Raw genomic sequence first — 14,031 nt, 5'->3', positions numbered from 1 at the left:
ATAATAAATGGGTAAAATAATAAAACAAGAGAACATAATAAAGAGTTCAAACCCACATATCACGAAGTGATTTTTGACAAAGGCATAAAGTTAATTCACTGGGTGCAAGAATTGTCTTTTCAACAAATGCTGCCGGAGCAATTAGATACCATGTTAAAAAAACAAACAACTTTTGACCTTATGTGGTGTAAAATACATAAAAGCCAGAAATAAATCATAGACCTAAATGTAAGAACTAAAAATACAAAACTTCTAGAAGGAAACACAGAAGAGAACTGTGACCACATCATTGATTTTTCTGAAAAGATAAATTAGGTTTTATCAATTAGAACTTTTGCTCTTCAAAGACACCATTAAAAAACTGGCAAGATATTATGGTCTGGGGAAAGTCAAGTTATGCTATAACTTATGAAAAAGGCAAATTTGTCCCCATATTATATATTAAGGAACAATTTGAGCATGAGATAAATTTCACAGATTGATGTGCAATTGCATTCACAAGAAACCCTAGGTGAATGCTGAGCCACATAGGTATATACAAAATGAATACATACATATTGAAAAACCTACCAGTTACCTTGATTCACTGTATTCTTTTATGTTTTTGCTATTCTTTCACATTTGTGGAAATTATAACAAATATATGTATATATGTGTGTATATTCAACATCCCAAACAAGTCTGAGTGTCCTGATTCAAAAATGCCAAGAACTGCATATAAAAGGAAAGCTTTAAGTATTAAAGAAGCTTGAAATAATAAGGCATTTAAAAAGAAATGGTATCTCCTCAGCAACAGGCACAAAGGAATATATACTGCAGCCCATCAGAGATAACACTGAAAAAATAAATTTCTATTGCTTGAGCTACTTCAAGTGCTACAATGTCATTAAGAAGGCAGCCTAAAGAAATAGAAACAATGGAAAAATTACTGAAAATAGGGGTTGAAGACCAAACTGAAAAAATCAGGAACTTTTTTCCACAAAGTACTATCTATATACAAAAGTCTTAAATGTAAATTACCAAATCCTACAGAAATGATTTCTTAATGCTAGTATTGGCTAGCTCAGTGATATAAACAGTGCTGGAGCTACTGGGAAGGAAACAGAAATCTAGAATGATGGCTTTTTTCTGTGAGGATTTAGAAGTTTTAATTACACTGTATTTTGTCTTTCATTAATGCTGCTAAAAAGTCATCTAACAGTGTAGCTGTTGTTGTAGGAAGATATTCTTTTTTCCTCCAGCTGCTTTCAAGATTTGTCTTTGAGGCTGTGCCATTTTATTATACTGGGTCTAGACATGAATTTCGTTTTTTGTTTTTTTTTCCTACTTGGAAATTGGTGGACTTCTTGAATTTGTGAATTAGTTGACTTATCAAGTTTTAAAAATTCTCAGGTATTATGACTTTAAATTATGTCTCTATCTATCTCTGTTGATAGATACCTCAATTAAGTATATGTTGGAGCTTCTTATTCTATCCTCCTTATTGTTTCACTCATATTTTCTATTTCTTTCTCTTGTGCATTCTGGACAATTTATTATGATGTATATTTCATCTCAGAAATTCTCTCTTCACCTATGTCTAATATGCTGCTAGATGCACTGAGTTTTCAGCAGTTGACAGAAATGGATGGAAAACTGCAACTAGAGAACTGTAAAACTAGAAAAAGTAACAATGTCAGAAACTGAGTCATACCGACAAAGAGAATTCATGCATCAGTTTGTCTTGAATTTGTCCTGTCAATATGGATTCTCCCAGAAGCAAACTATAAAGCAAAACTGAATGCAACATTTAAACGCAGGTAGTTTTTTGGGGTGTGATTTTAAGAAAGATGCATGGGGGAGGAGGGAAGTGAGACAAGGAAGGAAGCTAATAAAGGGTTTACTACCAAGCAAGTTACTATTGTAGGCAACTTTTTAAAAAAAAATATTTTGAGAGAGCACAAGGAGGGGGAGCAGCAGACAGAGGGAGAAGCAGACTCCCCACTGAGCAGGGAGCCCGCTGCAATGTGGGGCTCCATCCCAAGACCCTGAGATCATGAGGCAGACACTTCCAACGAGCAGAGGCAGACACTTCAACGATTGAGCCACCCAGGTCAGGTGCCTCTACTGTAGGTAACTTAATCCTTTTCAGGAACTCTGGAAGAATAGTGTGCAAAAATGTCATCCACTTAAGCATATACTCTTGGTCCCCACTCTCAGAGATTCTGATTCAGTAGTTTTGGTTGGGGTGAGTTCTAAGAATTTGCACCTCTAATTTCTGAGGATTGATAACATTAATGTTACAGGTCTGTGGATCACACACCTTGAGTACATAGTGGTGCAGAAAATGCTTCTAAGAAAGTTATCCTGCACAAGAAGCAAGGGAACTGGAGTATTTACCCACCAACTCCCATCATTCATTGTTTTAAAAGACTTCTCTCAAACAGCATTAATTCCCTGGTACTTTCTGCCTGCCTACCTGCGCATAGGCAGAGCAGGTGTCTGCAGCCAAGAGAAAACTTGCAGGAAAGAAGTCACAGGTGCTGTCAGCTGGAAATCAGGTTGGCATGTATTGAAATGAAAGTGCCAAGGAAATATGAGCAGAGCAAGGACAGCATTTGCTACACTCCTATGTATAGTGTCATGGGGAAAATAAATATTAACCAAGAAATTACACAAATAAATTACGATTATGGTTAAGTGCTATAAAATAAAATTACATGAGACTATCCCTAAAGATAGCTTCCTACTATTACAGATGGCAAGTTACTAGAGTAGTTAATGCCGACCAAAACAAAGCACTGTTTCACAAATCCATTAAACACCAACTCCAGATCAGCCATTACTGACTGTACGTTATCTTATTTGCAGTCACTGTACTTGGTAGTTTATATTACGAACGTGTGCATAATCATTAAGCTTTCCATTTTGTTTCATTGGTGATAAATCTCAGCTAGAATTTATTTTATACATTTAGAATTTGTCTTCTACATCTTAAGTTGTGAATAAGAACGCTGTTTTTTTTTCCATTAAATGATTTCATCAAAGGGAAACCTAAACCATATTGCATTTCGAGAAGTATGCTACAATCTATTCTACCCTGTAAGAGATGTCTTTTTGATTTTGTAAATCTATATTCACTTTCCTTTCCATTATTTTTATCTTCTTAAAGCACCTGAAGAGTTAGCAACTGCAAAGTTAGGGGAACAGTCCACAAAACTACCCCTTACCTTCAGGGATTTCAAGAGCACCCTCAAATTTAATTATTTGTTTTTATAAGGACTCAGAATTCATTGAAAGCTGTTATACTCACAGTTACAGTTTATTATGGGAAAAGAATACAGATTAAAATCAGCCTAGGGAAAAAAAAAATCAGCCTAGGGAAGAAACATACAGGACAGACTCTAGGAAAGTAATAATGCAGAGCTTCCAGTAGTCCTCTTCTATGCAGTCATAGACTTTCCTGGTATCAGTGTGTGACAACACACAGAATATTGGCAACCAGGGAAGCTCACCTAAACCTTAGTGTCCAGAGTCTTTACTGGGGCTCCCCCACAGTGGCATGGCTGACTGTGCACATGATGACCTCAGTTTCTAGCCTTAAGAAGCTGAGCTGATACAGCTTGACTCAAAGCCTCATTCTAAATCATCCTGTTACTATCTAGTGTGGCCTAAGGTCCCAGGCTAACAAAGACATTTCTAATCAGGCATGAATGACACTCCAAGGGCTTAGAGATTACATCCCGAAGGCCAAGGGCAAAAGGCAGACCTCTTATTGGGCAAGTTTACATTCTTCACCACACTGCACTTTACCCTGCTCTATATGTGGTCACTGTACTAAAAAGCTCTGACATTCCTTTTTACCTTACTGAGCTTAATTACATTATAATACTGATAAAAATATAACTATATGCAGATTTTTAAAAAGGATTTTATTTATTTTTCATGAGAGACACAGAGAGAGGCAGAGACATAGGTAGAGGGAGAAGCAGGCTCCATGCAGGGAGCCGGATGCGGAACTCGATCCCAGGACCCAGGGATCACAACCCAAGCCAAAGGCAGATGCTCAACCAATAACTGAGCCACCGAGATGTTCCCTACGTGTAGATTTTTGTAATGAATGTGCTTTCAACTGGTACATTTTCATTAGTATTTGGAAAAAAATCCATTTATTTGATATTTTAAACCACCTAAGATCCATAGCTCAATCTTATTCTAGTATCACCAGTAAAGAGTCTTCTTTTTCTATATATTGATTTCCATTGCTATATTTTTGCAAAATAATGTTCAATCCATGATGAAATACTTTTTGTTTAAATCACAATGAAAATCTAGCCTTTTGAAAAACTATCAATGTACATCAGATAATTATATTCCCCTTTCATGAGATGATTACCAATACTTTAAGAAAATTACTTTGGAGCTCTTTAAGCTTTCTGAGTCTGCAAAAATAACTTCCTAAAACTAGCTAAAAAACTTAAGATTGAAAAAAAAAAACGTAAGATTGTTACCATTTAAACATCAGTTGTCAGTGTTTCTAAATCATAATGCTTCAGATAACCCCTGCAGCACCATACTGAATGATATGTGTGCATATAACACTGCAATATGTCATCTGCCTTTTTTTCTTTAAAAGCACAGAAACTCCTACCAATTATATTTTTGTTGTTCAGTGTATCAGAATGCCCTCTACTGTACAATTTGTAATATATCCATACAAATGGTCAATTTCAGAGTATAAACATTTAAAATCTTGAAACAAAAAATAAATGTTATATTGGAAACAAAGCCTATATTTTATAAATGAGAAATTCTGATCTAATATTTTTGGGAAGGGATAAGCACTGGGTGTTATACTGTATGTTGGCAAATTGAATTTAAATAAAATATTTTAAAAATTATTTTTGAAAAGAATCTGAGCAAGATTAAAATTAGTAACTATAAATCATCTTGCCAATGTTGAACATGTCTTTTATAAAAGTATTGAAGGGCAGCCCCGGTGGCCCAGCGGTTTAGCGCCACCTTCAGCCCAGGGTGTGATCCTGGAGACCCAGGATGGAGTCCCACGTCGGGCTTCCTGCCTGGAGCCTGCTTCTCCCTCTGCCTGTCTCTCTGCCTCTCTCTCTGTTTGTCGTGAATAAATTTAAAAAAAAAAAAAAAAAAAAGGATTGAAATATTTTTTTTTGTATCTTGAAGAGAAAACATTTTTCTTTGAATTAATACAAGCACCAACAAAAAGCATTATCCAAACAAAATAGAAAATACGTTTTAGCTAAAAATTAATGCCAGAATTTTTTAATGAAGTATAATATTTAATTTAAGTAGCTAGTAGTGCTCATTTTGGCATCATATATATTAAAATTAGAACAATACAGAATAGATAGGCATGGCCCCTGCACCAGGATGACATGAAAATTCATAATGTAAGTAGCTAACAAAATTCTTATGAGATTATAAAACATATCCAATATTATTTAGCATTACTTTCTGTCTTAAAATCTTGGAAGAGAACATTTCTGCTATCAGATGCGGTTGCACTAAATTTTAAAATAAAGAAAACATGGAAGGAAGCAATTAAACATACTTTTATCCATAAATAGCAGCATACCACAATATAATAATCACTATGATAAACAGTAAGTTTACATATATATATTATTTTCCTAAAAATTTGAGTACTACATATATCTTGAAGATATATCTATGTTTTTAAAAATCTATGTAAAATTAAATGTATACATTAATATTAAAATGTTTTAAAACAAGCCATAAATATATCCTGTAAATACTTTCACCTTATGCTTAGCTACATATTCTCATTCCTTATTATGTTAATGAAATTCTGAACATTAAATGCAATGTGAAATCTTAAGCTGATTTCAGAATATTAGTTGTTCTTAAGGGTTTCCTGCCCTCCAGTGGTATCTGCATTAACATTTTCACTGCATCTTTCAACATTACAAAGAGGAGACACATTACTTCTACATTTACATTTTGAAATTATATCACACTGTACAGCAGCATCTAATTTTTCTTCCATTACAGGTTCACTGTCTGTTTGCACCCATGCATCACATCTTGCAACCTGAAGAATGCAGTTATCACTGGTTTTGTTTTGCAATATGTGTGTTGAATTACACTGAGACTGTGGAAATTGATCTGTATTATTTTTCATCGAGAAGTGGTGAAGATTCTCATTTTGGTTTTGATTTTTGGTATTGTTTCTAATAATACTACCATGTGGAAGTTTTGGCATCCCTTCTGGATAAAAATTATTAGTTGTTTCTTTGATTCTGATGGATCTCCTATTTGATTCTTCAATTTGCTGTAATATTTGATCTTCATCTTCAGATGGCTAAAAGAAATTTAGTAATTTTTCTGTAAATTTTTGCTTAAATTTACAAATCATTCAGTCACTTCACAGCATTCTCAAAATTCATTCTATAATAGAAAATTTCAAAATACAGAAGATACTTGGCAGGTTGCAATTCAAAGCTGTTATGCCAACAAACAGTCTTCAAACAGTAACCTACTGCTTTTGAAGGTTCCTCAAAAAATTAAAAATAAAACTACCATATGATCTAGTAGGTTCCACTACTGGGCATTTAATCAAAGATTACAAAAACACTAACTCAAAAAGATAAGTGCACCGCTCTGTTTGTTGTAGCATTATTCACAACAGCCAAATTATGGAAGCAGCCCAAGTGTCCATGGGCAGATGAATAAAGATGTAAGATATATAAATATATATAATGGAATATGACATAACCATAAAAAAGTGAAGCCTTGCTATTTACAACAACATGAATGGACCTAGAGACTATAATGCTAAATGAAATAAATCAATCAGAGAAACACAAATACCACATGATTTCAGTCATGTAAAATTTAAGAAACAAAACAAATGAACAAAGAAAAAGAAGAGATAAACCAAAAAACAGACTCTTAACTACAGAGGAGAGGTGGGTTGGGGGAATGGGTGAAATATGTAGAGGGGATTAATTGTCATGATGAGCACTAAATAATGCACAGAATTTCTGAATCACTACATTGTACATGTGAAATATAGCACTGTATGTTAATTACACTGGAATTAAAATTTTAAAAAACAATAATAATCTACCACTTCCAAGGAGGTTATGGACTTTTAAAATAGCAAGAACAATAATAATTCTTGTATTAAAAATGCAAAAGAGGGGCACCTTGGTGGCTCAGTTGGTTAAGTATCTACCTTTGGCTCAGGTCATGATCTCAGGGTCCTAGGATCCAGACCCATGTCAGGCTCCCTACTCAGTGGGGAGTCTGCTTCTCCCTCTCCCTCTGCAGTTCCCTCTGCTTGTGCTCTGTGTCAATTTTTTTTTCTTTTTAAATCTTAAAAATGCAGGCCCTCGGGTGGCTCAGTGGTTGGGCTCAGTCTGCCTTTGGCTCAGGGACTGATTCTGGGATTCCAGGATCGAGTCCCACATCGGGCTTCCCATAGGGAGCTTGCTTCTCTCTCTGCCTGTCTCTGCCTCCCTCTCTGTGTCTCACATGAATAATTAAATAAAAATCTTTTTAAAAAATCCTCAAAATGCAAAGAGCTAAAAAAGAAAAGGGAAATTTTGTCTCTTATCAGTCCCCATAATAACAGGCTACAATCTCTCTATCCTTTCACAAAAGTATTAATAAACAAATTCTTCATCCCTTAACTTAATTAAGTCAAAAAGTATTTATATTGTATCTTTTATGGGCCCAGTCTCAGGAAAGGTATGATTTAAGGAAGTATCAGCTAACAGGAAATCAAATAGACAAAAGAAAGGTTCAACAAGGATAAATATCTCTGGGCGCCAGGGTGGCCTAGTCTGTTAAGTGTCTGACTCTTGATCTCAGCTCAGGTTTTGATCTCAGGGTTATGAGGGTAAGCCCCACATTGGGTCTACTTAAAAAAAAAAAAAAAAAAAAAAAAAAAAAGGATTAAAGAATAAATATTTCAACAAATATCTAAAAAGTCAAATTTAAAAACTTTTAATAGGTATAAATTTCAATTTGCTAGCTTGAATGTTTCAACTTCATGGAAAACTTATCTTTTAATTACTGAGTAACCAAAATATTTCTAACAAAAATTCTATATAAAACTACTGATTATTCCGGCTTAAAAAAAAATGTCAGTGTTGGGATACCTGGGTAGCTCAGCGGTTGAGTGTCTGCCTTTGGCTCAGGGCATGATCCCAGGATCTGGGATCGAGTCCTGCATCAGGCTCCCCACAGGGAGACTGCTTTTCCCTCTGCCTATGTCTCTGCTTCTCTCTGTGTCTCTCATGAATAAATAAATAAATAATTTTTTTTTTTTTTTAAAAAGTCACTGTTTACATAAAAATACTAAGATGAGGTAGAGGTCTCAGTGGATTGGCACTAAAATGGAAAAAGTAAACCCAAGAAATAGCATTGGGACTGGCTGGGCACACATTTTAAAAAAAAAAAAAAAAACAAGCTCAGGATGCCTGGGTGGGTCAGCAGTTGAGCATCTGCCTTTGGCTCAGGGCGTGATCCCAGGGTCTTGGAATCGAGTCCCACATCAGGCTCCCTGCATGGAGCCTGCTTCTCCCTCTGCCTACGTCTCTGCCTCTCTCTGTGTCTCTCATGAATAAACAAAATCTTTAAAAAAATAAAGAAAAAACAAGCTCATTACTGTTTATTTAAGAAAATATTTATTTTATTTAAGAAAATATTCCTTTAGCATCTGCAGTGTGAGTGAAGCAGACATGGTTGCTGCCCTACTAAAGCACATATTCTCATGGGTGGAAATGATATTAACTGAATAATCATATACATGTATATATAATTACAAATTGAGAAAAGCACAATAAAGAACAAGTATGAAGCACTTTGAAAGCATAAGTAGGGATCCCTGGGTGGCGCAGCGGTTTAGCGCCTGCCTTTGGCCCAGGGTGCGATCCTGGAGACCCAGGATCAAATCCCACGTCAGGCTCCCGGTGCATGGAGCCTGCTTCTCCCTCTGCCTGTGTCTCTGCCTCTCTCTCTCTCTCACTGTGTGCCTATCATAAATAAATAAAAATTAAAAAAAAAAAAAAAGCAAGCATAAGTAAGGGACCTAACTTAGATTGAGGAGCCAAGGAGAGGCTTTTTAGAAAAAGTCACATATCTAAAATGAGACCTGAAGGATAATAAGAGTAAGGCAGAAGAAACAGTTTAATGTACGAAGAAAAGATTTTGTGAAATATCCAAGAAGATATATCAAACAGGAAGGATCTAAATAAGGATCTGGGCTAAAGTGATAAAGTTGAAAATTGTGATGAGACAGATGGCATATATCAGTGAAATATAGAACATCACCTAGAGTTTAGAGTATAAGTTAAGAGAAGAAAACAGTCCTGCATCAAAACCTAAACATTACAACATTTATCTACAGAGAGGGGTGGTAGAGAGTCAGCAAAGGCACAGAGTAGAATTCAAAGAGGTATGAAGGAAATCAAGATAGTATGTTATCAGAAAAGCAAAAAGAAGAAAATGTTTCATAAAAGGAAAATAAATCATTTCTACCAATATTATTAGTTCTCAAAAAATAAAAACTGAAAGTGCCCAATGAATTTGGCAACACAGAGGTCACTGGTGTTCTTCCTTAACAAGAGCAGTTTGGATGGTGAGCCAAAGATGCAATGAAGATGGAAGAATTAATGAAGGAGAATCCATTAAAACATGTGATCTTTTAGAAATGCAGCACTTCTACTCAGGACATAACACGTCACTCCAATTTATTCAGATTACATTAATCAACATCTTATAGTTTTCTTCACGTAAGTCTTCAGATTTTTTCTATGTGTTCTTAGTTGTTTTAGGTTTCAATTATTGTGAGTGGGTTCTTTTAAAAAACATTTTAAAAGAAATACAACTTTATAATATATAGACACATATCTTGCTAAGAGTAGCTTTTGTTAAAATAAACATATTTTTATAAATGTGAATAAATGATACTCATTTACATTTCAATTTTACATTTGTTTATTAAGCTTATTACATTTTAAATAATTTTTTTTAAGATTTTATGTATTTATTCATGAGAGACACAGAGAGAGAGAGGCAGAGACATAGGCAGAAGGAGAAGCAGGCTCCATGCAGGGAGCCATGTGGGACTTAATCCCGATACTCCAGGATCATGCCCTGGGCCAAAGGCAGTCACTCAACCGCTGAGCCACCCAGGCTTCCCATTTTAAATATTTTAAAGTATTTTCTTTACACATATCTACTACTTATTGACAATTATTTTTTTCAGAATGTAAAGGTAAACAATGAGAAATACAAGTAATTCCAAATTAGAAGAACATAAACTAATAAGCAAAAAGAAAAGTAACTTACCATCTCTGAACTAGAACTGAAGCAACTATCTGTTGGCCTTGGAGAGTAATAGGTAGACTGACTACTCTGTGAAGAATCAAGATCTGAAAATAAAGCTTTAATTGATGAAGAATGGTATTTATTAATGCTCCACAAAATATATACACACAGGCAGAAGATATTTGTTGGTGAAATAAATTTAGCTAACATAAAAATTTTTTAAGGTTTTTATTTATTTATTTGACAGAGAGACAGAGATAGCAAATGAGATAGCACAAGCAGGGGGAGTGCCAGAGGGAGAAGCAGGCTCCCTGTTGAGGAGGGAGCCCAATATGGTAGTCAATTCCAGGACCCTGAGATCATGACTTGAGCTGAAGGCAGACACTTAACTATCTGAGCCACTCAGGCTCCTCTAGTTAACATCTATAGAGCACTTTAAAGTGTGCAAAAACAAGTTAAAATCTTATATGCTTGGCAGCTTGCATCTCTGACAGGGTATTATGGGCTTATTCTACACCTAAAACCATTGTATCTCTAAATAAAGTAAGAGTATATAATTTAACGGAAGAAAAGAGAATAAAGAAAATTGGATTGATTTTTTTTTCCAGTATATGAACCACTTTTTATGAACAAATAATTTAAAGTGTCAACTGCAGGAAGGAAGAATAAGACAAGTATATTACATCCCAAGGTGCCAGATATTTGCTAATCCAGTAAATGAAGATTCATTGTGCAATGAAAACTGTATGAAAAAAAATCAATTCAAAGCATCCAGTATGATATTCTCTCATTATCTGTTTAATATGTTCTCTTATGATTTCAAGTACACTTTAAAAATGCACCTGAGAAGTAGGTTATGACCCCCTATAATGTAAAAATACTATAAATCAACAGTAGCTTCAACTACTCCTCTCCTTGTTTATGAAAATGGGTTTGCTATCAAAAAAAGCACAAGGTAATGGAATGTGGAGCAACAACTCATATCAAACCACATTCCCTCCTCTATGCAATAAGCTATAAGTACTATCTATTCATGTCTCAGATCAGGACTAATGCTCTCTGTAACAGACTCTAACCAGTCAGCTGAGAGAGACAACTTAGCTGAACTCTGATATCCTTAGTTCATCATTCTAGAAGGAAACTCATACCTCTGTGGATCAGGTTTTTCTTGATAGTGGAAAGCAGAGTACAGAAAAGTGAATGGTAGATTTTACTAACATCATAATCTAAAAGCATTCTCCCTCGTAAGGTTCATTCACTTCATAAGTACAGTAAACCAGAGTCATTAGAAGACAAATGTCTATTGAATGAGTATCTGACCTATAGCAGTGTAAGAAAAGATATATAGATCGAAATGCCAATTCAGTTTAACACTTACTGAGTAATTGCCTTATGTAAGGCACTGTAATAGTAGGGAAACATGACAGGTCTACAATGCTCAAAGTGTTCAGAATCTTTTGGTGGAGAAAAACATACTGTTTAAAAGAAAAAGTCACAAAATTAGGTGCAACAACAGAAGTCACAGAAGGTACAAAAGTAATAGCTTGAGGGGATGAGCACTCGGTGTTATACTAGATGTTGGCAAACTGAATTTAAATAAAAAATGTTTAAAGAAAGTAATAGCTAAGTGTGGTGAGCTCTAGAGAAAAAGTTGGGAAGAACTACAGAAAAACACAGTACAGGGGTCCCTGGGTGGTTCAGTTGGTTAGATGTCCAACTCTTGATTTTGGCTCAGGTCATGATGTCAGGATTGTGGGATTGAGCTCCACATGGGGCTCTGTGCTCAACTCAGAGTCTGCTTGTCCCTCTCTCTTTCTCAAATTAACTGATTCTTAAAATCTTAAAAAAATAAAAAGCATAAAGAATAGGTTTTGAAAGCTAAATAAATTTTCTAGAGAGACAAGATGAAAAACAGCATATGGAACAGAAGAAACAAGTATACGGATACACTTTAGTACTAAAGGAATTTGCATTTTAATTACCTACCAAGGCATCTAACTGAGGATAAAGAAGGGTGAGACCGGATAAAAGCAAGTCACTTAGAAAATTAATTCAATAAATTCGTTATAAAGTGATGAGGATCTGCAATAAAGCAGTAAGACGGGGGCGGAGAAGAGACCAAAGATTCCAAACATTTATCCATCTATCTATCTATCTATTGTTAGAAGATTCACCAAAAAAATGTCTAAGTTAGAACATAAGTCATGTTGGGGAGGCTGCAGAAAAAAAGGCACATTTCTGGTAGGACTGCCATATGATATGACAGGGAATTTGGAAAGATCTATCAAAAAAACTAATGTATGGGGTGCCTGGCTGGCTCGGTCCATTGGGTATCTGACTCTTGATCTCAGCTCATGTCTCAATTTCAGAGTTGTGGGTTTGAGCCCCATGCTGGGCTTTACACTGGGCATGGAGCCTACTTTAAAAAAGTAAAAAACAAACAAACAAACAAACAAAAACAAAAAACAGAAACCAACGTATCTCCCCTATGACTCAGTAATCCCACTCTTAGAAATTACCCCAAAAATGCACCTCCACAATTAAGGAACACGTGCATAATGTTGTTCACTGCAACATTATTTGTAAGAACAGAATACTGGAAACAACTCAAATGTCCATCAACAGGGCAGTCATTGAATAAAGTATAATTCATCCACATAATGGATTACTACATGGTCATAAATAAAGAATGATAGAATGTCTAATACTAACATGGAGAACACTATAGGATGCTTTATTAAATTAATCCATTTAATTAATTTATAAAATATTCTATACTAAATAAAATATCCAGTATTACTTTCAGAGTGAGAAAGGCAAGAACCAAGATTCATGTGTATCTGTGCACTTATATATATTTTTGGGCTTTATTTTGGTGGGGGGGGGGAAGCTGGAATGATAAACCATAAACCAACACCAACACGAAAAGAGCTACTCATACGATACAGAAGAAAATAGAGCAGCAAAAATAGGGACAGAAACCAAACCAATGTGTTACATATTCAAAAGATTAAACAGATTCTAAAAGAAAAAACCCATTAAAATTTCTAGATTTCCAGGCAGCCTGGGTAGCTTAGCAGTTTAGCGCCGCCTTCAGCCCAGGACCTGATCCTGGAAACCGGGGATCAAGTCCCACATCAGGCTCCCTGCAAGGAGCCTGCCTCTCCCTCTGCCTGTGTCTCTGCCTCCCCCTCTCTCTTTCTGTGTCTCTCATGAATAAATAAAAATCTTTAAAAAATTTTTTTCTAGGTTTCCTATTGGACTAGATATACTGAACAATCATTCTATCACAGACTATATAAAAACTGTCAGAAACTTTTGCCCAGGGAAGCCCTGGTGGCGCAGTGGTTTAGCACTGCCTGCAGTCCAGGGTGTGATCCTGGAGACCCAGGATTAAAGTCCCACGTCAGGCTCCCTGCATGGAGCCTGTTTCTCCCTCTGCCTGTGTCTCTGCCCCTCTCTCTCTGAATAAATAAATTAAAAATCTTAAAAAAAAAAAGAAACTTTTGCCCATAAAAATACCGCAAAGAATAAAAAGATCATTCAAACATGAAGTATTTGCTACATATAGGTCTACAAGCAATTCATATCTAGTATCTACAAAAAATATCTAGGATATACAGGATATATAGAGATATATAAGACACATCCCATAAGAAAAGCGGAATTTCTTAAAAGAAACATGGGCAACAGACATGAAAGGCATTTCACAGATGGAAC

General features: G+C 35.4%; 1 protein-coding gene and 1 pseudogene across 38 annotated transcripts in view; one reads left to right on the top strand and one right to left on the bottom strand.

Moving 5' to 3' along the window:
- Positions 1–14,031, bottom strand: part of C27H12orf40 (chromosome 27 C12orf40 homolog) — a 120,186-nt gene that overhangs the window by 27,298 nt on the left and 78,857 nt on the right. For 8 of the 38 annotated variants that reach the window (XR_005380034.1, XR_005380036.1, XR_005380035.1 and 5 more), the window contains exon 11: positions 10,333–10,427. Coding sequence is in view for 26 of the 38 variants with exons in the window: in XM_038577301.1 (XP_038433229.1) it covers positions 10,333–10,427 (95 nt within the window). In the remaining 12 variants the exon portion in view is untranslated. Of the gene's footprint in view, positions 1–2,458; positions 2,609–3,271; positions 5,104–5,200; positions 6,335–10,332; positions 10,428–11,689; positions 11,787–14,031 lie in introns of those variants that run through there. The other 30 variants (XM_038577278.1, XM_038577285.1, XM_038577283.1 and 27 more) reach the window with 18 other exon arrangements.
- On the top strand, positions 5,311–5,424 carry LOC119866482 (annotated as a pseudogene).

Source organism: Canis lupus, chromosome 27 (genome assembly GCF_011100685.1).
Source record: "Canis lupus familiaris isolate Mischka breed German Shepherd chromosome 27, alternate assembly UU_Cfam_GSD_1.0, whole genome shotgun sequence".
Classification (NCBI taxonomy): Eukaryota; Metazoa; Chordata; class Mammalia; order Carnivora; family Canidae; genus Canis; species Canis lupus.
Note: the sequence above shows the minus strand (reverse complement) of the source record. Positions and strands in the feature narration are given on the sequence as shown.